At 38.1% G+C, this 24,301-nt stretch overlaps 1 protein-coding gene across 3 annotated transcripts in view; it reads left to right on the top strand.

The window, feature by feature from the left end:
* The window catches only part of LOC134664038 (uncharacterized), a 39,523-nt gene extending 16,614 nt beyond the window's left edge, over nucleotides 1-22,909 (top strand). The window contains exons 2-15 of one of the 3 annotated variants that reach the window (XR_010098195.1): nucleotides 5,357-5,425; nucleotides 6,123-6,278; nucleotides 6,580-6,726; nucleotides 14,347-14,544; nucleotides 14,913-15,981; nucleotides 16,435-16,743; nucleotides 16,889-17,031; nucleotides 17,179-17,302; nucleotides 17,572-18,228; nucleotides 18,572-18,759; nucleotides 19,120-19,335; nucleotides 19,813-19,981; nucleotides 20,540-20,971; nucleotides 21,117-22,909. Coding sequence is in view for 2 of the 3 variants with exons in the window: in XM_063520601.1 (XP_063376671.1) it covers nucleotides 5,421-5,425; nucleotides 6,123-6,278; nucleotides 6,580-6,726; nucleotides 14,347-14,544; nucleotides 14,913-15,981; nucleotides 16,435-16,743; nucleotides 16,889-17,031; nucleotides 17,179-17,302; nucleotides 17,572-18,228; nucleotides 18,572-18,759; nucleotides 19,120-19,335; nucleotides 19,813-19,981; nucleotides 20,540-20,689 (3,531 nt within the window). In the remaining variant the exon portion in view is untranslated. Of the gene's footprint in view, nucleotides 1-5,356; nucleotides 5,426-6,122; nucleotides 6,279-6,579; nucleotides 6,727-14,346; nucleotides 14,545-14,912; nucleotides 15,982-16,434; nucleotides 16,744-16,888; nucleotides 17,032-17,178; nucleotides 17,303-17,571; nucleotides 18,229-18,571; nucleotides 18,760-19,119; nucleotides 19,336-19,812; nucleotides 19,982-20,539 lie in introns of all 3 variants that reach the window. The other 2 variants (XM_063520601.1, XM_063520602.1) reach the window with 2 other exon arrangements.
* Nucleotides 22,910-24,301: the final 1,392 nt, after the last annotated feature.

Below are 24,301 nucleotides of genomic sequence, written 5' to 3'. Positions count from 1 at the left end.
GCAGGGACGAGTGGAAAAAATTCCATATATCCCTACCAAACAGCAAGGTAGCAGGGACGAATGGAAGAAATTCCATCTATCCCTACCAATCAGCAAGGTAGCAGGGATGAGTGGAAGAAATTCCATATATCCCTACCAAACAGCAAGGTAGCAGGGACGAATGGAAGAAATTCCATCTATCCCTACCAATCAGCAAGGTAGCAGGGACGAGTGGAAAAAATTCCATATATCCCTACCAAACAGCAAGGTAGCAGGGACGAATGGAAGAAATTCCATCTATCCCTACCAAACAGCAAGGTGGCAGGGACGAGTGGAAAAAATTCCATATATCCCTACCAAACAGCAAGGTAGCAGGGACGAGTGGGAGAAATTCCATATATCCCTTCCAAACAACAAGGCAGTAGGGATGGGTAACATAAAATCCACCTGTCCCCACCTGGGGAGGAAAAAAGAGGTTAATGTGGAAAAAAAGTTACCTATCCCCATCAGGGGGGAAATCACACGGAGGAACACGTGGAAAAAAATCCACCTATTTCTACCAGGGGGGAAAGTAGTTGGGAAAAGCGGAATAAATTCCATCTGGCCCTACCATTCAAAAATAGGGGGGATAGATGGACGACTTGATTCCATGTATCGCTACCAGTAGAAATAGATGGAAAAATATTCCACATATCCCCATTGGGGGGGATATCGCGGTAGGGATAGGTGGAATAGGCGGTAAATTACATGAAAATTTTCTCATTACATTTTCCAGAAATTTTGCAAATATTTTGCAACTTACACATTGCGCTACTGCCGTATTCGAACTTCAAGATATTCACAAGAGACGACACGTACAAGATCCATTCTAGATACGTTATAGTTCAGATATCAACTAGTTCTCTTTTGCAGTGCAATTCGGGCAACCAATGTCACTTTTACGTTAGATAGAGTAAGATATCTATTAGATGTGAATTGGATCTCTAAGTCATATTATCCTGTGGAAATCGTTCAAGAGTGTCTCCAGAATCGCGCAAATGTCAAATTTGAGAGGTTAGACGAGATCTTATAGTCATTAGTCACGACAACGCGGCTGTTTTATTTAGATAATAATATGTAGCTTTGATAATAAATCACTGCAATCAGCAATTTCTCCTAATCATTATTGAATGATCGTTTACTATATCAATTAATCCTTATAAGTGATATTTAATTGATTGTCAGTGAAATGAACGTGACAGTCACAAAGTTAGCAACAACTTAAAGTTAGATTTAAATTATAAGTTGCTACATGCATGATGTCTTTTAAATATTTCATCAGATCCATGTCGGATTTTTTTTATTATGATTAAATACCTTTTTAGGTAATACAAAATATATGTATGTACAAAATCGTAAATTACATATACAGCCTGTATCAGAATAAAAGGCAAATAAAAAGATCCATTCATGTTTAGGTCATAATGAGCAACTTTTACTATGGTACCAACCCCGAAAACGCGGAAAAAAATTGACTCCTCCATAGGAAAAAATTTCAACATCAGACCAGCAAAATGTATGAAACATCCAATTTTTTTCCGCGTTTTTGGGGTTGGTCCCATACTAAAAGTTGCTCAGTATGACCTTAACATTAATGGATTTTTTGCCTTTTATTCTGATACATACTGTATAAAACTTAATTTATTATCAAGTGTTATAGGTTAAACCTTATCTTATACAAAGGCAGATATAAATTACGATTGGCCGTTTCTTTGTACTCATTATCACCCTCATAACATTCATAACCATATAATTATGGTCACCTGAGTAAATTAAATAAGTACATATTCTAGCCTACTGAAGTATTCGTTCGTATAGGTTTCGCATAATAATTAATCTCTCTATAAATTATTAGGATTTATTAGGTCATAAGAGGGACGACAGAAAGCCTACCGCAAACATCGACAATCTAAATTAGGATTGTTAATTTTTTTTAGACCCCCATTTTTTTTTTTTTCTGAAAATATAGGTTAATTTAAGATACCAATTTGAATGATTTAGTAATTCGTGGCTCGGTTGAATATTTATAATTTATTGAAAATATGAGATACGACTTCTCGTAAATTACATGTCGTCGGCTGATTAGGATAATGCACAAGCAACAACAAGCATTAAAAAAATAGTTGTCATTGTCAATTGATTGTAATGTCACCTGTCGACAATGTCAGTGTCACGTGTTTCTATAAATAACAATCGTCTGGAATGGAAAACTCGTTTATTTTGAATCATTAATTTCAAAATACCTACGCTATAAATTTGAGAAAGCTGATTCCAGAAATCTGCCTAAGTTATATAATATAACTTAGTTTTATTGGAGTATGTATCCATATAGCATCCAACTCCAACCATAACTTGGCTGAAATCAAGGGAGCAAAAATACAAATGTAAGTTACCTACATCATATATATTTTAACTGATTCGATTTGTAAGAAGATTGGATTCATAAAATCGTTACAAGCGTCCATTGCTAAAGGTAGCTTAGCACCCAGTGGGTGCTTTCTACCGGCTTGTCACCATTGTTTGGATATTGTACTACATACTTATACTACTATATTAGGAACATGCCAATTTTGCTAATTATATCCTATTATTTCAGGTCATCGTGATTCCTATTTAGATACAGCTGTGAGATATGTAACTGCACTTGGGCCCAGAACAAAGTTGAGCATTTTGTATTGAAACGAACGTCATATTAATTATTAATCGCCGTAATACTTTACGACCGTTAAATAATGCCTGGGAACAGAGTAAATAACAAACCATACACTTCTCTTCTGGATGGTCAACAAGAAGCCATCATTGTCAGATGCTCGTGCAGAACATGATAAACATACATTTAATGTAAAGTTACTATTTTTTTTGGAAACATATATAACATATTTCCCAAATTAATAAAAAAGTAGGTAAACAAAAACATGTTTTATTATTCACAACTCTTTATTAAGTCTTGTCCACCATGATATCAGCAGCTTGAACTGCAACATGTACCTGGAAATTAGAAATTATATCTTTTTAAAGCAGTTTCAGGCTGAATTTTGAGTATGGCTATGTATTCTTGTATATTCCTTCTTTCTAGTAGGCACCATCTCTGTTTAACGGTTTGCCTTTAGATACTCTGGCTACATTACCACAGAAAATAAATAGATACCACGACCCTACCAATAAAGTGAGCTTTTAAATACTTAATTGTAGTAAATTAATATTAATTTTATACTTACATCAACGTGATTCTCACAGCAATACTGTGTGTAACACGTGAAGTAGGTAGGTATTCCAAGTTTAATTCACGGCACCATCTTTCACGTCGTAGGTCTTCGTGGATTCGAACTATTATTTTTGTGAATCATTCCCACACATAGGAACAAGGTTTTTAATATATTATTAAGCAATGAAATCTACTGTTTAGGTATTAATTATAAATCAAATTGTAACAAACAAGCGCAGCGGTCTGCATGCGCCAGTTCCGTATGTACCGGGTCATAGGTTAAGTTAGTTTTGTTTTTGTTTTATTTTTAAATTTTAATGTATTCTTTAGTTTTATATGATGTTAACCCTAATTTTAAGTTTAGTAATAATGATACTAACCCCAATGGACCTAAAGTCTGAAATAAATTATTTTTATTTATTTATTATTTTAACTGAAAATTTTTGTTATGACAATCGATGACAATGATAACTTTGACAATACGTGAGTGACAGATTTATTTACTATGGTTCGATAACTTTTATTATGCAATGACTTTACATTCAGCCCAGGAGAAGGTCAAACTAAGGTCATAAGGATATTTGTTGAAATATCTTCAATCCTCAATTATTATATCGCAGCAAATGTCGGAAACTGTTTAAAAACCTTATATCTCGAAATGGTTTTCGAAATAGAACATTTGAAAAAAAATGAACAATCCTAATTACTTATATCGCGATCGATCTGCCTCGATACCCAATTTTCGATATTTCCATATTTATTTCGGTCATGTGATGTCAACTTGATTAAATTTTTACCTTTATGATAACCTTGGTCCTTCTTTACAAGGCTATCAGGTCTTTGAACTGAATATATATTATCATTTAATAGAAAAATATTTGCGCAACCGGCGAGTCTACATCGAAACACGTCATATCTCTTGTATCACATAGTACCTATATCAACATATTATCTTTTATTTTACTAAATGACAGTCGTAGATTTTAATGATAATGCTCATTTGCGTTGTCAGACCGCCGACTGGGAAACGATTAGCGATCGATTTACGGACTTTGACCTTAATCTGTTTAACAAAGCAGTTGTCTTGTAAACAGCTCAGTTGGCTACCAGCAAAATATATATTGGCTCCCGATCTAAGTGAGAAGAAATAAAATTGTTGAAATTGTGAAGTTGCATTTAAAATGCAATTAAAACGTTTTATCTATATGGTTCAGGTTTACTTAACTTAACACTTCTTGCATTATGTTATAGATATTCTTAGACTTCTTTGATTCATAGGATGTTAACACACAATACAACTACTTTTTTCGGGTAAATATGTATTGAACGTTTGTGAAGTTTATCAAGTCTATCAACGTACCTACCTATCTAATAGAGCACTTAATGGCTCCTCTACACGATGGGCCAACGCCGGCCAGACCAAGGGACGCATGTATGCGTTAGAGGGAGCAAGTGATATTGCTATCTTATTAATTCTACCGCATGGCTGCGTCGCTTGGAGTGGCCGGCGCTGGCCCATCGTGTAGAGGAGCCATTAAAGAGACCGGCGACCTTTCATACAATTCTAAAAAACATATTAATTTCTGTCGGTTAAAGCCACATTAAAATGATAATACTTGTTAAATAAAGAAAAAGACCTCCAAATGTATTTGCTCAGCCGGCTTCCGAAAAATGCGTCGTAGTATAAGTATCGTACATCGTAGTTTTTACGTTTGAATAATAGGTAACTTATTTTACAAGTGAAGCCCCAAAAGAACAGTTGTATCATAAGGTAAATCACTTCTATATACTTTAAAACTAAAGGTTTAAAACAAAGCGAGTAATTATGGAATGAGTGTTTCCGCTTTTATTTCAATATCCCACCCTCTACGCGGGATCAGCTGAAGTATATAATATATGCTGCGTTCATTTGTTAATTTTCATGTCCAACGAGTAATTTTGAGGCCACAAGTTCTGTCAAAGGTTTCGAAAGGTCGGGATATATTTTAAATTCATTAAACGCGATAGGTAATTAATTCATGTTATTCTCAGACTGGTTAACGTTTAACCTTAAATAATTCTTATTTTCATAGTGTTTTTATCTTATAATTTCATATAGATTGTAAGTATATTTAATGTATTTTTTATTTTCAGAAGCTGTTTCCGTGTCAATCACCGCGGCGGCCGCGTCGTTTCGACGCCCGCTGGCCGCTATTGTATGAGGTACCTGAAGCATTTTACTAAAAGTAGAACCCATTTAAGCTAACTTAACAATAGACAGACTGTTATTAGATTAGGCTTAGATTGCCCCTAGAAGGTCGAATAGAAGTCACTTTAGTAAAACACAATGTAACCAGATAGGAGAACGATATTAAAGATTGCAAAACCCATGCACTCTGGCGTAAAGAAGCTGCAAATCAGACCTCTTGCAACTCTCATACATGCCTACATAATAGACATGAGTAGTTCGCGAAAGATTCAAATGAAGTAAGTACTTTACTTGATGTCACTCTTTCATTCACTAGTTCAGCGCGGATTCATTTAGTTCTTTACTTCAGCAGTTCAGTTTAAAAATCTGTTCATTTACTTGCTCATTCGCTTAAAGAGTTAAAAGGAAGGCCATGTTAACCGTTTGATTCATAAATTAATTTACTTGAGTGATTCATATTGAATGAAATTATCTATCAAATTCTTCATTCAACTCAATATATCCGCGAATGAGAGAAATTAAACCAATACTTTTGATATTAGATGGATCTGTTGAGCTAGGTACTGAACTAAAAGAGTGAAGTACTTCACAGCGTACGAAAGATGCATATCAATCTTTTCTTTTCAGTGATACATTTTGCGCATGTCTACTACTTACATAATTCGCAAAGAAGAAAAACACGAATATAACTCCTTATGTCAATGTTCACAGAGTCACATGGCTATGCGTGGCGGCGTTGTGCGGCGTGCTAAGCACGCGCGCCGACGCGCCGCCGCCGAGCGAGCTGCGAGTCACCAGCGCCGTGCTAGGCGATGACGGCGTCGGCGCGGCGCTACGGGAGTTGGCGGCGGTGGCGTTAGCGGCGAGGTAATAAATGTTACTCAAGTGCGGTAAAGAGCCCTTCTAAGCTTGTCCTGTAGGCTTAGCACGAGTGTGCCGCACAAGTATCTCGTCAGCGGGATAACTACCCGTTTCTTTCAAATTAATACTTACAGTTAGAAAATTATCTTCAAATAGGTATCTTGATCCTACACTAGGTATACTTATTTCTGAATTATTCATAATAAAGAAATAATTAAAAAGAAAAGTATTGCTAGCTCCGATTTTTTGATGCGCCTGGTACTTATTTTTATCTTGTGGTATTTACAAAAATATTTTCATCATCCAGAGGCGTGCGCGCTAGGGCTGTACCTCCGCCGGAAGAATGCCTCGCCCCGGCGTCGCGCAAATGCCATATAGCTGTGAACCGTCTCCTCACTAGTGGCAACCTTACTGCTGCTATACTACCCACGCCCGCCGCTGAAGCGCCACTCGAGTAAGTACCTTCATTAATTACCTACATTTTTATCCCGTTTTATCTATATGACCCATATTTTTATTAGTACAGTTTTGTGTAGTTATTATATTAACCTTCTGGTTACCATCAGTCTTTGTTGTATCAAGAAGGTGACTGAAATAGAAGAGTAAGTACGATCAGTTATTGTGGATTACTGTGGTTCACTTTGGCTTGAGACAGGATAGAATTTTGCCTTCCGTTTATAATAAAAATTCCTTCTTTCATAACAACAATATATTTCTTGATCACAATATTCCGTTACAGTTCAATCTCCAATCACCTTACTTCACAATCGTCCTCCCTTCACCTCTGCCCGTAACCGAATGCCCCTTAACCGCCATGCCAGTCGTCTTTTATTCTTTCTTCCAACTACCTTCTATTTACAAAGGTCAACTATCAATCACGATCCTTTTAAATTTATTAAATTATAGATTACCAATGATTATTCAACTCTTTATTTCATTAAATCTGTTTCTAATAATTAGTAATTTTAATGAATCTTACACTCGCCCATCCTGACATTGTGCATGTCCTCATGCACAGTCATACTAATCGCGTCTGTCATCTAATCTTACACTCGGCATGTCAAATCATCGGGCATTCAGTAAGAAAATTATTAATACTTCATTACCCATTTAATACAATTTCTTTGTCTGTCTATATACATTTTTTTTATTATTTATTGAATTCATCTAGGTATATCTTCACATTATTATTTCAAATCCAATAAATATATCCATCTAGATATGTAAGTTTTTATTAATGTTACACATACTACTACATAATATAAAGTACTTACTTTTTTTTTGAACAAATCATCACTACATATAAAGTACATTACTTAACATATTAGGTTGCTTTTTTTTTTTCATTATTTCTCTTGTTTTTTTTTTTCGTTTTTTTTTATCACTCTCATGACACAAACGTGTCTCACAACATACCATTTTTTTAATCAAATTTTATATGTAGCACATTATTCCTCTTGTTTTTTGATTCCATATTTTCTCCATTCCATTCCACTTTTCATTCCATTTTTTTGTGCTACTTACTGAATCACTCTCATGACACAAACGTGTCTCACAACATAACATCCTCTATTTCAGTCTTTTTTTTTTATCGTTACCATATATCCGTTCCTCCATCCATAGCAAATTACCAATTCAATAATTCAATAATCCAGTAATCCAATAATCCAGTAATCCAATAATCCAGTAATCCAGTAATCCAATAATCCAATAATTCAATAATCCAATAATCCAGTAATCCAGTAATCCAGTAATCCATTAATCCAATAATCCAATAATCCAATAATCCAATAATCCAATAATCCAATAATCCAATAATCCAAAAATCCAATAATCCAATAATCCAATAATCCAATAATCCAATAATCCAATAATCCAATAATCCAATAATCCAATAATCCAATAATCCAATAATCCAATAATCCAATAATCCAATAATCCAATAATCCAATAATCCAATAATCCAATAATCCAATAATCCAATAATCCAATAATCCAATAATCCAATAATCCAATAATCCAATAATCCAATAATCCAATAATCCAATAATCCAATAATCCAATAATCCAATAATCCAATAATCCAATAATCCAATAATCCAATAATCCAATAATCCAATAATCCAATAATCCAATAATCCAATAACCCAATAACCCAATAACCCAATAACCCAATAACCCAATAACCCAATAACCCAATAACCCAATAATCCAATAACTCAATAATCCAATAACTCAATAATCCAATAATCGAATAACTCAATAATCCAATAACTCAATAATCCAATAACTCAATAATCCAATAACTCAATAATCCAAAAACTCAATAATCCAATAACTCAATAATCCAATAACTCAATAATCCAATAACTCAATAATCCAATAACTCAACTCAATAATCCAATAACTCAACTCAATAATCCAATAACTCAACTCAATAATCCAATAACTCAACTCAATAATCCAATAACTCAACGCAATAATCCAATAACTCAACGCAATAATCCAATAACTCAGCTCAATAATCCAATAACTCAACTCAATAATCCAATAACTCAACTCAATAATCCAATAACTCAACTCAATAATCCAATAACTCAACTAAATAATCCGATAACTCAACTCAATAATCCAATAACTCAACTCAATAATCCAATAACTCAACTCAATAATCCAATGACTCAACTCAATAATCCAATAACTCAACTCAATAATCCAATAACTCAACTCAATAATCCAATAACTCAACTCAATAATCCAATAACTCAACTCAATAATCCAATAACTCAACTCAATAACCCAATAACTCAACTCAATAACCCAATAACTCAACTCAATAATCCAATAACTCAACTCAATAATCCAATAACTCAACTCAATAATCCAATAACTCAACTCAATAATCCAATAACTCAACGCAATAATCCAATAACTCAACGCAATAATCCAATATCTCAACTCAATAATCCAATAACTCAGCTCAATAATCCAACAACTCAACTCAATAATCCAATAACTTTACTCAATAATCCAATAACTCAACTCAATAATCCAATAACTCAACTCAATAATCCAATAACTCAACTCAATAATCCAATATCTCAACTCAATAATCCAATAACTCAGCTCAATAATCCAATAACTCAACTCAATAATCCAATAACTCAACTCAATAATCCAATAACTCAACTTAATAATCCAATAACTCAACTCAATAATCCAATAACTCAACTCAATAATCCAATAACTCAACTCAATAATCCAATAACTCAACTAAATAATCCAATAACTCAACTTAATAATCAAATAACTCAACTCAATAATCCAATAACTCAACTCAATAATCCAATAACTCAACTCAATAATCCAATAACTCAACTCAATAATCCAATAACTCAACTCAATAATCCAATAACTCAACTCAATAATCCAATAACTCAACTAAATAATCCAATAACTCAACTCAATAATCCAATAACTCAACTCAATAATCCAATAACTCAACTCAATAATCCAATAACTCAACTCAATAATCCAATAACTCAACTCAATAATCCAATAACTCAACTCAATAATCCAATAACTCAACAATCCAATAACTCAACTCAATAATCCAATAACTCAACTCAATAACCCAATAACTCAACTCAATAACCCAATAACTCAACTCAATAACCCAATAACTCAACTCATAATTCAATAACTCAACTCAATAATCCAATAACTCAACTCAATAATCCAATAACTCAACAATCCAATAACTCAATAATCCAGTAACTCAATAATCCAATAACTCAACTCAATAATCCAATAACTCAATAATCCAATAACTCAATAATCCAATAACTCAATATTCCAATAACTCAACTCAATAATCAAATAACTCAACTCAATAATCCAATAACTCAACTCAATAATCCAATAACTCAACTCAATAATCCAATAGCTCGATAATCCAATAACTCGATAATCCAATAACGCGATAATCCAATAACTCGATAATCCAATAACTTGATAATCCAATAACTCTTTAATCCAATAACTATAATCCATTAACTCTATAATCCATTAACTCGATAATCCAATAACTGCTTAATCCAGTAATCTAGTACCTGATCAATCCAGTAACTGATTAATCCAGTAACTCATGAATCCAATAACTCACTAATCCAGTTACTCATTAATCCGTAACTCAGCTATCCGTAACTCATTAATCTGTAACTCACTAATCCGTAGCTCATTAATGCGTAACTCTTTATCCGTAACTCATTAATCCGTAACTCGTTTACTGTAACTCATTAATCCAATAACTCTTTAATCTAGTAACTCATTAATCCCGTAACTGATTAATCCCGTAACTCATTAATCCCGTAACTCATTAATCCCGTAACTCATTAATCCCGTAACTCATTAATCCCGTAACTCATTAATCCCGTAACTCATTAATCCCGTAACTCATTAATCCGTAATTCATTAATCCGTAACTCATTAATCCGTAACTCATTAATCCGTAACTCATTAATACGTAACTCATTAATCCGTAACTCATTAATCCATAACTCATTAATTAAAATAATCCAGAAATTTTATAATTCGATAATATTATACTTATCATCATATGTAGGTATTTTCATCATATCGTTATATTACTTGCCACTTAAGCGTCAGTTGCACCAACCACAATTGACGAATTGATCAACAGCAATCAGCAGAGCTTTGCTTGCTACAATAACCAAGCTAAAATATTTAAAATGCAACGAACTTCTTAAAACCAAGGATACTGAAAGCGAATCAATACACGGTTATAACGAATACTTTACTAGTGTAGGCCCAACCTTGGTTATTCAATCAACACCAGCCAAAATGATCCCGCCAACATTATAAGATTTATAAGATTGAAAAAAAATTCCCGTCAGTTTGTTTCTCTTATTATTCTAATAATAATTAGAAAATTGTAGATTTCCCGGATACGCGGAACTGTCCTGTCGGGCCGCACACATGTGTTAGGGTTAAAGAACAAGTCGGTAATTTTAAACAAACAACTTTACATATACTTGGATTAACTTTGTTTCTAATCTACATTAACGGCGTGACTTTCTTGGATCTGACCAATGCAGACGTTGTGCTACGCTGATGACACGGCAATACTATTTCACGGTGCTTCCTGGGATGCAGTAAGCGCCTTCACAGAAAGCGGTCTAGCTTTGGTGACGAACTGGCTTCAATACAATTTGTAACTCTAAAAGCAGACTAAACGAGATATGTGTGCGTGTATAAAACAGCTGCGTCCGCCTCGTGGTCTCTTAAATGTGTCAAAAGTTTATTCATATTTAATATTAGGTTAGGTACCACTGGTACCTACCACACGTCATGTAATTGTAACACAATAGAAAAACTTCGTCTATAAAGTACTTAGGTGTTATTCTGGATGAGCAGACTGACAACCGACAGAGGAAGATGTGAAACTCAACTTTACAGCGTACATTCAAACCACAGCTAAATAGTGTCAGGAAATAACCTAACACTCATTTAAATATCTTCGAAATGTCATGGATATACCACAGCGCAAATCAACCTATATTGCCCTAGCTCAACCCATTATTACGTAGGTAGGTACTAATATCGGTGTATAGCGTATAGCGCATCGATCGTTATTGTTGTTTTTTTTTTCTTTTTATATACCTACTAAATTATGAACAAATACTGAAGAAACGTAACTTAGTCTTTCCTTTACCAGCGTTAACGTCATATTTTGCCAAAAGAGGAAACAACCAAGATCAAAACTTATGAATTAGGCTAACGAGCCCCATACAACTAACTTGAGCGAACTACAGGACACCACAGCATTGCCTGGACAACGATTCCACCCCCATAATCTGTGAACCCGTACCTCGAGACAACTTTCGTCAATACAAATAACTTTAAGGTACTGTACCAAAATATTCGCAGTTTAAGCAATAAACGACATCTATTAAAATCTACAACTGAAGACGACAAAGATATACAAGCCATCCGTTCCTGTCCTGTGCGGCTTCCACGTGAAAACGATCCTGGCCGTTGTCCTTCCGTGTTGATCTTCGAAGCCATCTCTCATTGCCTCGGCCGTGTCTGCCGCTGCTGCGGCTTCGACGGTTGCGACTCCGCCTGTTGTTCCCCGGGGACTGGCGGCGGTTGCGACTTCGGCTTCGACGTTCTTGTCCATCATCAGATTTCGATTTTCGGCCACGCTCAGGAGTTTTCAAGCGCCGCCTGGATGTTTTTTCCTCATGGTCCATAGTCTGGAACTCGAAAACAACACCAGCAATGGAAGAGTTCTAAATCTTTGGATTGTTAATAATAGACAAATATAAATTGTTCTTATTAAGCTAAATTCGACTGTTTTATTTATTTATTTAATTTACGTTACTGCTTCCGGGGTAGAATGCGGGACGTTTAAAACAGATCTTAAATCCAAAACAGATCCGTATCCCGGTACGGATCCGGAACACAGGCTTTTCGAAACGGGAAAATTCTAGAACTGGTACAGAAACGGAATCTAGAACAAATTCGGGATCCGGCACTGATCCGATACCAATCCGGCACGCATCCGGTTCAGATCCGGCACGAATCCGGCAAATGATATACATGCGGTATTAATCCGGCACAGATCCGGTACCAATCCGGCACGGATCCGGCACCATTCTGGGACGGATCCGGTACGAATCCAGCATGGATCCGGAACTCATCCGGCACAAATCAGGTATGCACCCGGCACGGTTCCAGTATCCGGCACGGAACCAAATCCAGAAACGGGATCCGGAATACGAAACGGGCCGCGTAGCCAAGATGCCAATCGCTTACGCTCCGTAGCGATCGGAATGCAACTGTCACTGTCGCGCTAATATGGAAGAGTGATATAGAGACATAATGCTTTTCGTTGTCGAAGCGACAGCGATTGTAACCCCGGCCAGGTCGGCGGGTCGGTAACTATAACTACCAGTAAAAGTATCATTCCTACTTATTCACAGTCCGAGTAGTTTATAATTTTGAAAACACTTAAACCCGCTATATAATACTGACGTATTGATAAGTAATATATTGAAAATATGGTAAAAGTTGTAACCAAATAAGCGGTACATACATAGACTAAAAGAATTCGATCTACACCTGTAAATAATCATAAAGGTATCATAAATAAGACGGTGTTCCAAAGGTTTCACGCTACCCGCGATGTAATGAATGCTTTAATTATATTATGGATAGGCATTACAGCAAACACTAAAAAAAACCTAACTGTTGGTCTTGAAGAGAAAACTTGCAGTATAATTGCTCTCGAGTGAACGAATAGGCCGAAATGGGTTTACCCAATTATTTTGTTCTTGATAAAATTAACGGTGTCTTTGTTTCTAAGCGCCCGTTAAACATAAACTTCCTAACATAGGAAATATGAAATGATAATTAATTTCAACAAAACAACAACCAATATAAGTGTTACTAATATATGTATAGGTATATAATTATAATAATTTTACACCACTGTTACTATTGTAACAAATTAATTGGGTAATTAAGATTTAACTCGATCAGTTCTAATATTAATACCTACATAATATAATACATTCAGGAATACCATAGTGACTTGTAGGTACTTACCACTTCTGATGTATAATAAAAATTCCTTCTTTCATAACAACAATATATTTCTTGATCACAATATTCCGTTACAGTTCAATCTCCAATCACCTTACTTCACAATCGTCCTCCCTTCACCTCTGCCCGTAACCGAATGCCCCTTAACCGCCATGCCAGTCGTCTTTTATTCTTTCTTCCAACTACCTTCTATTTACAAAGGTCAACTATCAATCACGATCCTTTTAAATTTATTAAATTATAGATTACCAATGATTATTCAACTCTTTATTTCATTAAATCTGTTTCTAATAATTAGTAATTTTAATGAATCTTACACGTTACAGTGGGAAAACAATACCATGTCTTTTATACACAATGCACAAGATGGATTAGTTATAATATGTACTGAAAGTGTTAAAGATAATACATTTTTACTATAACTTTTTATTAATCTGTCCCTCAGCGCCATGGATGGCTACGGTCTCGCCGGACTCGGCGATGCAGCGCCGCCGGCGCGGCGAGTTTGCCTCGCGGGGGGTCCGGCTGCGCCGCGCGGGGCAAGATCTTTACTTGACCTAGTAGATGAAGACGTCGCCGCGCTTTATGAGTTGACGCCAGTGGAGATCGCCAGCGTATTTGCTAATACCTCAAAATGGGACGGGTGTGTATTCAATTTTAGAGAATATAATTTAATCCACGTTCACGTCTTACGTTTTAATGTACCTACGGCAATTTTATATGTAATATATTTATGTAATGTAATGTAATTTATTTATTTGCTAGAATCATGGTTAACACAAATGTTACATAGAAATATAAGTCCAGCACAATTCTGCTGACTTACGGCGTACAAATTTTACTATACATACTTAATTACTAACATGCATTTACTCTACATATATTTACATTTCACAGATTAATTATTGCTTAATAACAATGTCAATATTTATTATTAGTTCATTACCAAAATACTATCCTAGGTACTTTACACTCGTTGTCTACGTCCTAATTTATTCATTTCTTCCGCAGATTATCGTATCCAAACGGGACGGAAGCACTAAAAGTATGTACGACAGGACGCTGCGCAACGCTTCTCACTAGCACCATAACCGAAGCGAAGGAAATAGCTACCTTAGCTCACGTTTACTCACTACGCGTACGCGTAGTTCCTCTGGGCACACATCTATCTGCTGTTAGATTGCAACGCCCATTTATCGCATGTGATGCACTTAACGTACCTCCTGGCCGGCCGCTCGGCCCACCACCCTGCACTAACTCCAAAGATTCTGCTTGCATTTTCGAGCCATACCGAGTACTGAAGCGTGTGAACAGACGCGCTTCTGAGCTAACGTTAAGCGCATTACGCGTACTGACGAGGCTAAAGTTGGACGAACATCAGTTAGCAGTACTGGGTAAAGAAGCGCGAGCACGCGGCGCGGTAGCCGCAGCAAATGAGTTTTTATCAAAAAATCCACTTGCGCTAGGCGCTAGCGAAGTGCGCGTGTTGGTGATGCTGCCGGACAAAACGCCGCGTGAATTACAATTGGAGCCACGAGCGCTAGCCGCCGCTGCCGCTCTGGCTGAGTTGGATGAACAGAGCTCATCACACGCTACGCGCTTTAAAGTGGAAACATTCGACGATGAATGTTCAGGATCTACGGCCTATAAACATCTGTCGGATGCGCTAGGTACAGGTGAATACGGTGCGTTATCAGCGGTAGCCGGACCGGCTTGCGGCGCGGCGTTTGCGGACGTTGCTAAGCAAACAAAATCGCATGTGTTGCCGGTGCTGGCATATACGCCGCAGTCTGCAGAAGGGCCATATGTGCTGCGTGCGTCAGGCGATGCGCGCGACGAGGCTGCCGCTCTAGGAGCCTTACTATCAGCGCAGAGCTGGCGCCGAATAGCCGCGCTTACTGAACCTGGTACACGCGCGCTGCTGGACTCTGCAAACTTGCGCGCCGACGTCGTTGTGCACACCGAGCTGCCCGACGCGGATGTCGTGGGTGACGATGTGGTTGGAAAAAACCCCGCCTATGTGACAGAGACTCTTGACGATAAAACCAAACTAGAGCCAGATTACGAGTTGATATCTCAGGTAAGTTTACGTCTATATATTTAATTGAATTAAATTAATTCATGAATTCTAATATGTAGTATATTTAACTAAATTATCAAATCTAGTTCATTGCATCATCCACAGACTTGATTCAAGTCTGTGGCATCATCTATTCTTACTCATCTCGATTTCAACATCCTAGTAGCGTGTCATCTCATCAGTGCATCTGCTTTGAGCATTTGTAATTTTATTACTCAATGACGCATTTAATCAGTCACATTTGCTATTTATAAAACCTACCTACTCAGTTAATGGAATCAGTTTTAGGTTTTATTATTTACATTTATAGTGCCTATAATAAATAGGTGAACTAGTCAGTTCCATATAAAGCTTCTAGGCAGCATTAGCAACTTTGATGGTTTTAACTAATCCAATACGAGTGATGACAAGGTTCTTAACCGGGATATAAATATACTGGATATATGTTTACAGTGGGCAACCCGAGCAGCGGCAGCAGGAGCACGTATCCTTCTAGTATGGCCTGAAGACGCGCGCGCACTACGCGGGGCATTATGTGCAGCCCGCGAAGCTAAGCTCACACCACAGGCCGGCGCGGTGTTCCTCCTCCCACCACTAGCCCCTTCTGCCCTCATCCGAGCCGACACTGATAAGCACCCCTGCTCAACCGAGCAGTTGCAGGAGATGGCTGACGGCCATCTTAGTCTGCGGCCCGCTTGGCAGATGGATTGGATGCCACCCGCTGATTGGGCTGAGCGCTGGCGTACACAGTGCAGATTTCAGGTAACTACCTAGTTTAAACATTACACTTGTTTGTTTGACAGTCAGTTCAGCAACTCCTATGTGGGATATAGAAAAATTCTTTTCGACCTACCATGTTAATTTTCCTGACATAATGACCTTGATAATAACTGCGTTCATTTTTCAGCCGGTGGTCGGCCCATGTTCGACGCCTACGCCAAACGCGGCACTTCTGTACGACGTACTGCGTCTCTGGGCTGCTGCACTCTCCCGCTTGCTCACGCGCAAGCCCAGCGCACTTGATGACCTGCATCAAGAAGAGATCATCAAGTCAGTATACTGCTCTTAGTTTAACAGTTCATAAAGACTGAACAGACAAATTGATTCTTCAATTTGTAACAACATAACATTCTTAAATATTCTTATGTTCTTAGTTCCTGGTATCTCATCTTTATATGATTAGTTTATCTATTATAGATCACTGATAGCCGATGTGGAAAGTCCAGAACACAACTATACTGGGCTTACAGGACAGTTTGCGTGGGGCAACGGCGCACGAACGGTACCACTGCGGTTGTTGCAGTGGGACAACAGCACGCAGGTATTATTCTACAAAATGTTTCTGCATATATGAAATTTAATGGTACTTGTTGCGAATTTCCAACTAGGAACTGCACAAAACGATGCTGATTGACGATCAGGACAAGATCGTGGGTTGCTTATAGACAGGTAGAGCTGTCTCGGTGAGTACGAATATCAACATTAAACGTCTTTGGTCAATAATAAACAACGTTAAAAGTTCCTAGAGAATTACAATATTTTGAGTTCCTATATTTTACAGAATTTAATTATATAATCATTTCATTTCAGGCGTACGCTGCCGTCGGTGATTGGGCAAGCACATTAAAACTGACGCCAAATGCGATCCGCTGGCGGACGCTTGACGGCTTACCTCCTAACGACGGCGTAGAGCCTTGCGCATTGCAGCCACTAGCGGACGCACTACACGCAGACTGTCGCGTTGCACTTGGAACGCTTCTAGCACTACTACTGGCCGGGCTTGCAGCCGCGCTCGGCGGCGCTGGGTGGCTTCTTAAACGACGTCTAGAAACACGCTACCGCGCTCGCTTAGCTGCCCTCGGCTTGTCCACACTAGCACCTAAACTGGACGCGCTTGACCGCTGGGAACTACCACGAGAGCGTGTCGTTATCAACCGCAAGCTCGGCGTCGGCGCGTTCGGTACAGTATACGGCGGTCATGCATTACTAACTGAACGACGCGCTTGGACCGCCGTCGCCGTCAAAACGCTCAAACCCGGCGCTGGCATGGCAGAAAAACTAGATTTTCTTGCTGAAGCTGAAGCTATGAAGAGGCTTGAACATCCCAATGTTGTGAAACTACTAGGCGTAGTCACGCACTCAGAACCAGTGTGCACTGTTATGGAGTTCATGCTATATGGAGATTTGAAAGGATACCTTCTGGCGCGGCGGCATTTGGTGGATGAAGGAGGCGAAGCCGCGGATGAGGTAAGAAAACTATATTTTATTACTTTAGTAGCTAGTTAATACATCGACATTAGTCTAGTGTTTATATAAAACATATATCAATGTTGTTTTTCTTTTTCAATAACTATTGAATAATCATATTGAATCGCAGTTTTTATCAAACAATCGAAACTTACATTATTTTCATATTACCTTAACCTACGAAGTGAAACTAACAACTAACTTAAGTAACAAACCAACCCGTAAGTATTCCAGACATAAATGTGAACTGGGAGGCACAAATCTTTGTATCAGGAACCCGGAGCGATGATCATAACCGCTCTTCCGTAAGCTTCAAAGTAAAACAATTGTAACATCTTTGTAGGTATCGCCAACCCGACTGACGGCTATGGCTTTAGATGCGGCGCGTGCGCTCTCATACCTCGCTCAACTCCGTTTTGTACATCGTGACGTAGCTGCCCGTAACTGCCTGGTCTCAGCTCGACGGCAGCTTAAGCTGGCTGACTTTGGCATGGCGCGACCAGTATGCGAGAGCGATTACTACCGGTTCAGGTAACAACCATACCCAGACCGACTAAGCCTTGCAAGGATGCCTCGAACATTGCAAAGCTGTTACATAATTTCCAGTATAAACAGCCTGGAGCTACTTACTTATTGGCTTCTAATAAGTAGACCTAAAAATTATACTTCGCACTCTCTTTGATTCGAAAGGCGGTCAGTCTAAGCTTTTAATTAGATAGCAGCAATGAGCATGACCTTATGAGACTTCACAGTCGTGAGTTACTTCGTGCTTTGCGATTGCTTCGTGATTGCTTACTTCATGAACCTAGATACTTCTTTTGTTAACTTCTATCTGTTTATAATCTAATAAAATGTAATCATGTCTATAACCTTTGTGTGTTGTAATTTCAGCCGCAAGGGTCTACTTCCCGTGCGCTGGATGGCGCCCGAATCTCTTTCTCGAGGCGTTTTCTCTCCCGCCTCAGACGTATGGGCGCTCGGTGTTCTGCTGTATGAGATCGTGACATTTGGAGCCCTACCGTATCAAGGGCTCGGTAACTCACAGGTGCTGGCACGCGTCACACGAGGACGATCGCTTCGCCCACCGCCTGGATTGCAGCCCAACCTGTAAGAAAAAAAACACACATTTTTTACCCTTAAAGAGTGCCACTGCTGGTTAAAAGCTTCCCCTTTAACTGCCAACATACCTTAATTAGCCCACGTACGTAAAGTATGCAATGCATTATGAAATCTGAACCTTCAAATTCGTATGCTTAGACACATATGTACTTGTCATGCGTCACGTTGCGTATGACAAGTATGTTTCTAATCATACAAATTTTAGGGTTCAGATTGTCGTAATGCCTTGCATACGTTGCGCACGTGGGATTAGTGTGTCCCTGCCTTAAATATCTCACCCATAAGTTTCACTTATAAACCTATATAATTAATGAATTTTATATGATGCATATAAGTCTGGAGCCTACAATAACCCGTTTTTGAAGCACAAAAAATCCCCCCCCCCCCTCTACTCGCTCTTGATGGCTCGATTAGCTGGTAAATTTATATGAATGCCTAAGTAATCCCTATTCTGCATCTTTCCAGGGAGGGTCTGATGAAGTCCTGCTGGCAGCAAGAGCCGGCGGCGCGTCCAAGCGCGGCGGCAGTCGCTGCTTTCCTAGCTGACTCTCCGCGTCTTTTGACGCCGTGTCTTGTCGCGTTCGACGTTTTGCCGCTCGACCCGCCGCGGCCGTCTGAACACTCTGAACACGAGGTAAAATGCCTAGTTCATCGACATCTTCGATCCGGAGAGAAAGGTCTAACTGCAAAAATTAAAATAGCGGAGTCATCAAAGGTACAATACTCATCAACTTGCGTAGTTGTAGATTTATATCTACGTCCGTCTCCGATCGTCTGGATCTTCTTCCTCAGGTGAGATGCTTGCTGCTAACTAATATCGGGTGAACTCTACTCAATCCATCAACCCCAGCCAAAACATGTCACTGAATTCCAATGACTGATTTCCAATAACTGCTAAGGTTTAAAGATAATTTTCGCACACGCAAGTCACTTTAAAAGATGCAATGCAATTTGCTTATGCACGTGCCATCGAAGATTTTTTGGAATGAATATACTATACCCATAAGTAACTGCTTAGGTAAATTTACTCGAAGTGAATCTCGCTTGCACTTAAAATTCAGTATCAGCCAGGTGCATTTCGGGTGAGTTTATGTAGTCGCTAGCCATTGTAGTTAGTCACCAGTGGCCGTTGCAAAGTCATGGTAAGGAATCTAATGTGATGTGATATTTAAAATTGTATTTCTCTTATCAGCAGGACCTTCAAGAACGCTGGGTGTCGTGGGCGGCGCCGCCGTCCGCCGCCACCGACACAACGTACCTCAGCGCCGACGCCGACGCCGACACGGAGCCAGATTCGCCCGGCGTCGACGTGCCCGTAGAAACACAGCGGTTCCTCCCTTGACATATCAGGAGATTCATGAGGCTGTTGCGTAAAAACTTACAAGCTAAACCTTCTATAAAGATAAACTTCAAATTATTCGAAATGACCAATAGATGACGCCCTGCTGTCACCCGTATTGGAAATGAAAATTAAATGACTTGGACTGAAATAGATGTATTATACAAAATAAGAAGTGATAAAGCCCTCTGGTGGCCGACGCCGGAATCGAACTGGCGTCTTCTGCTCATGCGAGTCATGCGACTTACGTCTTGACCACTAAACCACCCGACTGCGGCGGTCGATGTCGAATGGCTCCTCTACACGATGGGCTAACGCCGGCCACTTCAAGGGACGCACTTATGCGTTAGAGGGAGCAAGTGATATTGCTATCTCATTCTACCGCATGGCTGCGTCCCTTGTAGTGGCCGGCGCCCATCGTGTAGAGGAGCCATATCTTTGGTCATAAGACCCACAAGCATAACAATGTGTATGAATCAATGATATAAATGGTTACTTACTTATTCGTATGAATATTTTGAACATTATTCTCAATATTGTCAGGTAATGTTCTCTATGTGTAATGTATAAGGCCACTAGAGGACACTAACGAAAGAGATAAAATATACTAAGTACCTACTTAAGTCTTAGGGGTTTTCCATACACATCGTTACAGTTGTAACCAAAAAACCGGGCAAGTGCGAGTCGGACTCGCGCACGAAGGGTTTCGTACCATAATGCAAAAAAAACGAAAAAAAAAGCAAAAAGAAAACGGTCACCCATCCAAGTACTGACCACTCCCGACGTTGCTTAACTTTGGTCAAAAATCACGTTTGTTGTATGGGAGCTCCATTTAAATCTTTATTTTATTCTGTTTTTAGTATTTGTTGTTATAGCGGCAACAGAAATACATCATCTGTGAAAATTTCAACTGTCTAGCTATCACGGTTCGTGAGATATACAGCCTGGTGACAGACGGACGGACGGACGGACGGACGGACGGACGGACAGCGAAGTCTTAGTAATAGGGTCCCGTTTTACCCTTTGGGTACGGAACCCTAAAAATGGAGAGTAATACTTATGACGTTTTTTTAACACAATAGCTAAGCACTGTACATTTTTATGCAATAGGCTCATTATAGCTAATTATCGCATGGTAAAGAACTAGTGCATTACGATACAGTGCGAAAACTAGGAAATTCACAAGTAGAGGCGATAAATTAGATAAAACACGACTGAAGAAATGTTTTAAATCGACACGAGTTGCGATTACCTTTTCGCACGTGTATTGTACAATGTTTTACTGTACATTTCGGCCGTTTAAGTTTTCGACATACGCACATACAGGGTGTCCCAGAATTCGACGTCAAGCCGTAAACGGATGATAGACCAAGTCATAACAGTTATCATAAAAATACAAAAAAAAATCCAACTCATCACTTTAAAAATTCACTAAAATATCCACACCCTGTAATTATTCAAGATTACACAATAATAAAAAAATTAGAATAAAAGAGTTAAAGAACTATTACGGGGTGTGGATTTTTTAGTGAATTTTGAAAGTGACCATAATTTTTAAAAAACATGAGTTTTTTTTTTTGTATTTTTATAACTGTTATGACTTGGTCTATCATCCGTTTACGGCTTGACGTCGAATTCTGGGACACCCTGTATGTATACCTAGTGCTAGTTACCGCACTAGGGAGGTAAATTAGCACCATATGTACTGTAAAGATATAAATGATGTCCTCTAGCCGCCCAGCCCAGACGTTGAAACTTGCCAAGAAAAATGCAATTTTGATTTGTCAAAACAAAGATTCAAATTAGAATGAATGAATGAATGTTTATTTGCTTCAAACAAGCGTATATATGGGTGTTACATTTTGTTTTTGTACGATCCTTGTTTTGCCATGACTGGCGTACAAATATTGTTTGTACTGTAAGAATGGAACACGAGACCTTTTTATATGTCTCTGGGCGGCTAAATGATATGCCAATCCGTCTTTTTATCGATAACTGAGGAGAGAATATTTTTAGCGATAAACGATAAGGTAAACGTCCCAGTGTTTGACTATCTCAATTGCATGGAAATACGGTGACAAAGGTAAAGTGCCAAACACTGGGACGTTTGCGTGACCTTCATAGGCTACACTACACATTCCATTGTCTAGTCAATTAGTTAACTATTTATAATAAGTAAAAGAATGATCTTGTAAATATAATATAAATATAATTTATCAAACATATGTTGTTTTATTTCAGTGTTATACATATACATAAATCCATCAACTTTTTTAGTACCAGTTAGTAAATTTGTAAAGTAGGTAACTAGGTGTACGTGCTGACAGAACTCAAAGCGTAGCAACGCTATAACCGCGTCGAAATCGAAAGTACGAATGAAAATGTAGTTAACCAAAAAACTGAAAGAAATAAAAAAAAACATACAATAAATATTTAATAAAATAAGTTAACGGGCATTTTCACTTAACTGTGTTGTGTAGGTACCATCATTCACGGCCGGTTAGCAATCCTTACAAAACTGACGGCCAATGTCAAATCACATACATTTTGTCAGGAATGTAACGGTTAGACGTTACTGAAACATGACTTAAGTCGCGCTTTAAAGTACAAGATAGAATGAAAATGCCCAATTATCTAGACACGCGGCAGCGTGTCAAGCCAAGTTCAAGCAAAGGAACTGGCTAGCCAGCGCCGAGTGTAATATTACACGAACCACTTGGTGCCACTTTTGACCCTTCTATAACTCAAAACATCTTTGACGTAAACACATAAAACTACGTGTGTTTAATTATATCCATAAGGATATCTAGAAGCCCAAATTTCATGAAGCTAGCTCAAACGGTTATAAAGGTATGAAGGTCAAAAAGTCGTAAATTTTAAGACTGACTTATGACTTATAGTACCTAAACCTAACCTACTTCCAGATGACCTAGAAGGATGAAATTTGGAATCCAGCTCGGTTATTGTGTGTAACCGTAGGAAAAAATCTAAAAATAAAATAAAGTTAAAAAATAAGGGGGGGTCCCCATACAAAAAAAACATTTTTTATTGGGACTGACATATAAGTACCTAAACCTAACCTACTTCCAGATGACCTAGAAGGATGAAATTTGGAATTCAGCTCGGTTATTGTGTGTAAGCGTAGGAAAAAATCTAAAAATAAAAAAAAATTAAATAATAGGGGGGGTCCCCATACAAAAAAATATTTTTTTATTGTAGCGTTGGAACCGTTACAAGCAGATATTTGAAACTACCCCAATATATGTATTGTTATATTTGCTATATTAAAATAAAGTTTAGTCAAAAAATAAGTGGTGTCCCCATACAAAAAACTTGTAATACGCTCTAAACAACCGGCCAACGGTGTGTCGTCGGCGGCGCGCGGCACCACATAATTATACAAAGAACAGAAGTAAAAACCATACAGCGGAAATACAAGAAAAATCATTAAATCTCAATACCTGCCTAGTTTTCTTTACAAAAAGTATTGATATCCCACCAAAAACATAAATGTAAAAAAGGAGAGCCAAGTTCAATACAAAAATTATGCTTGGCTGTGGGGCTCGCCGCAAAAAGAATGGAGATCTAAATGAGTGCCACTGCCAAGTTCTATGC

This window comes from Cydia fagiglandana, chromosome 4, assembly GCF_963556715.1.
Source record: "Cydia fagiglandana chromosome 4, ilCydFagi1.1, whole genome shotgun sequence".
NCBI classification, from domain to species: Eukaryota; Metazoa; Arthropoda; class Insecta; order Lepidoptera; family Tortricidae; genus Cydia; species Cydia fagiglandana.
This window is presented reverse-complemented; position numbering and strand designations above follow the sequence as displayed.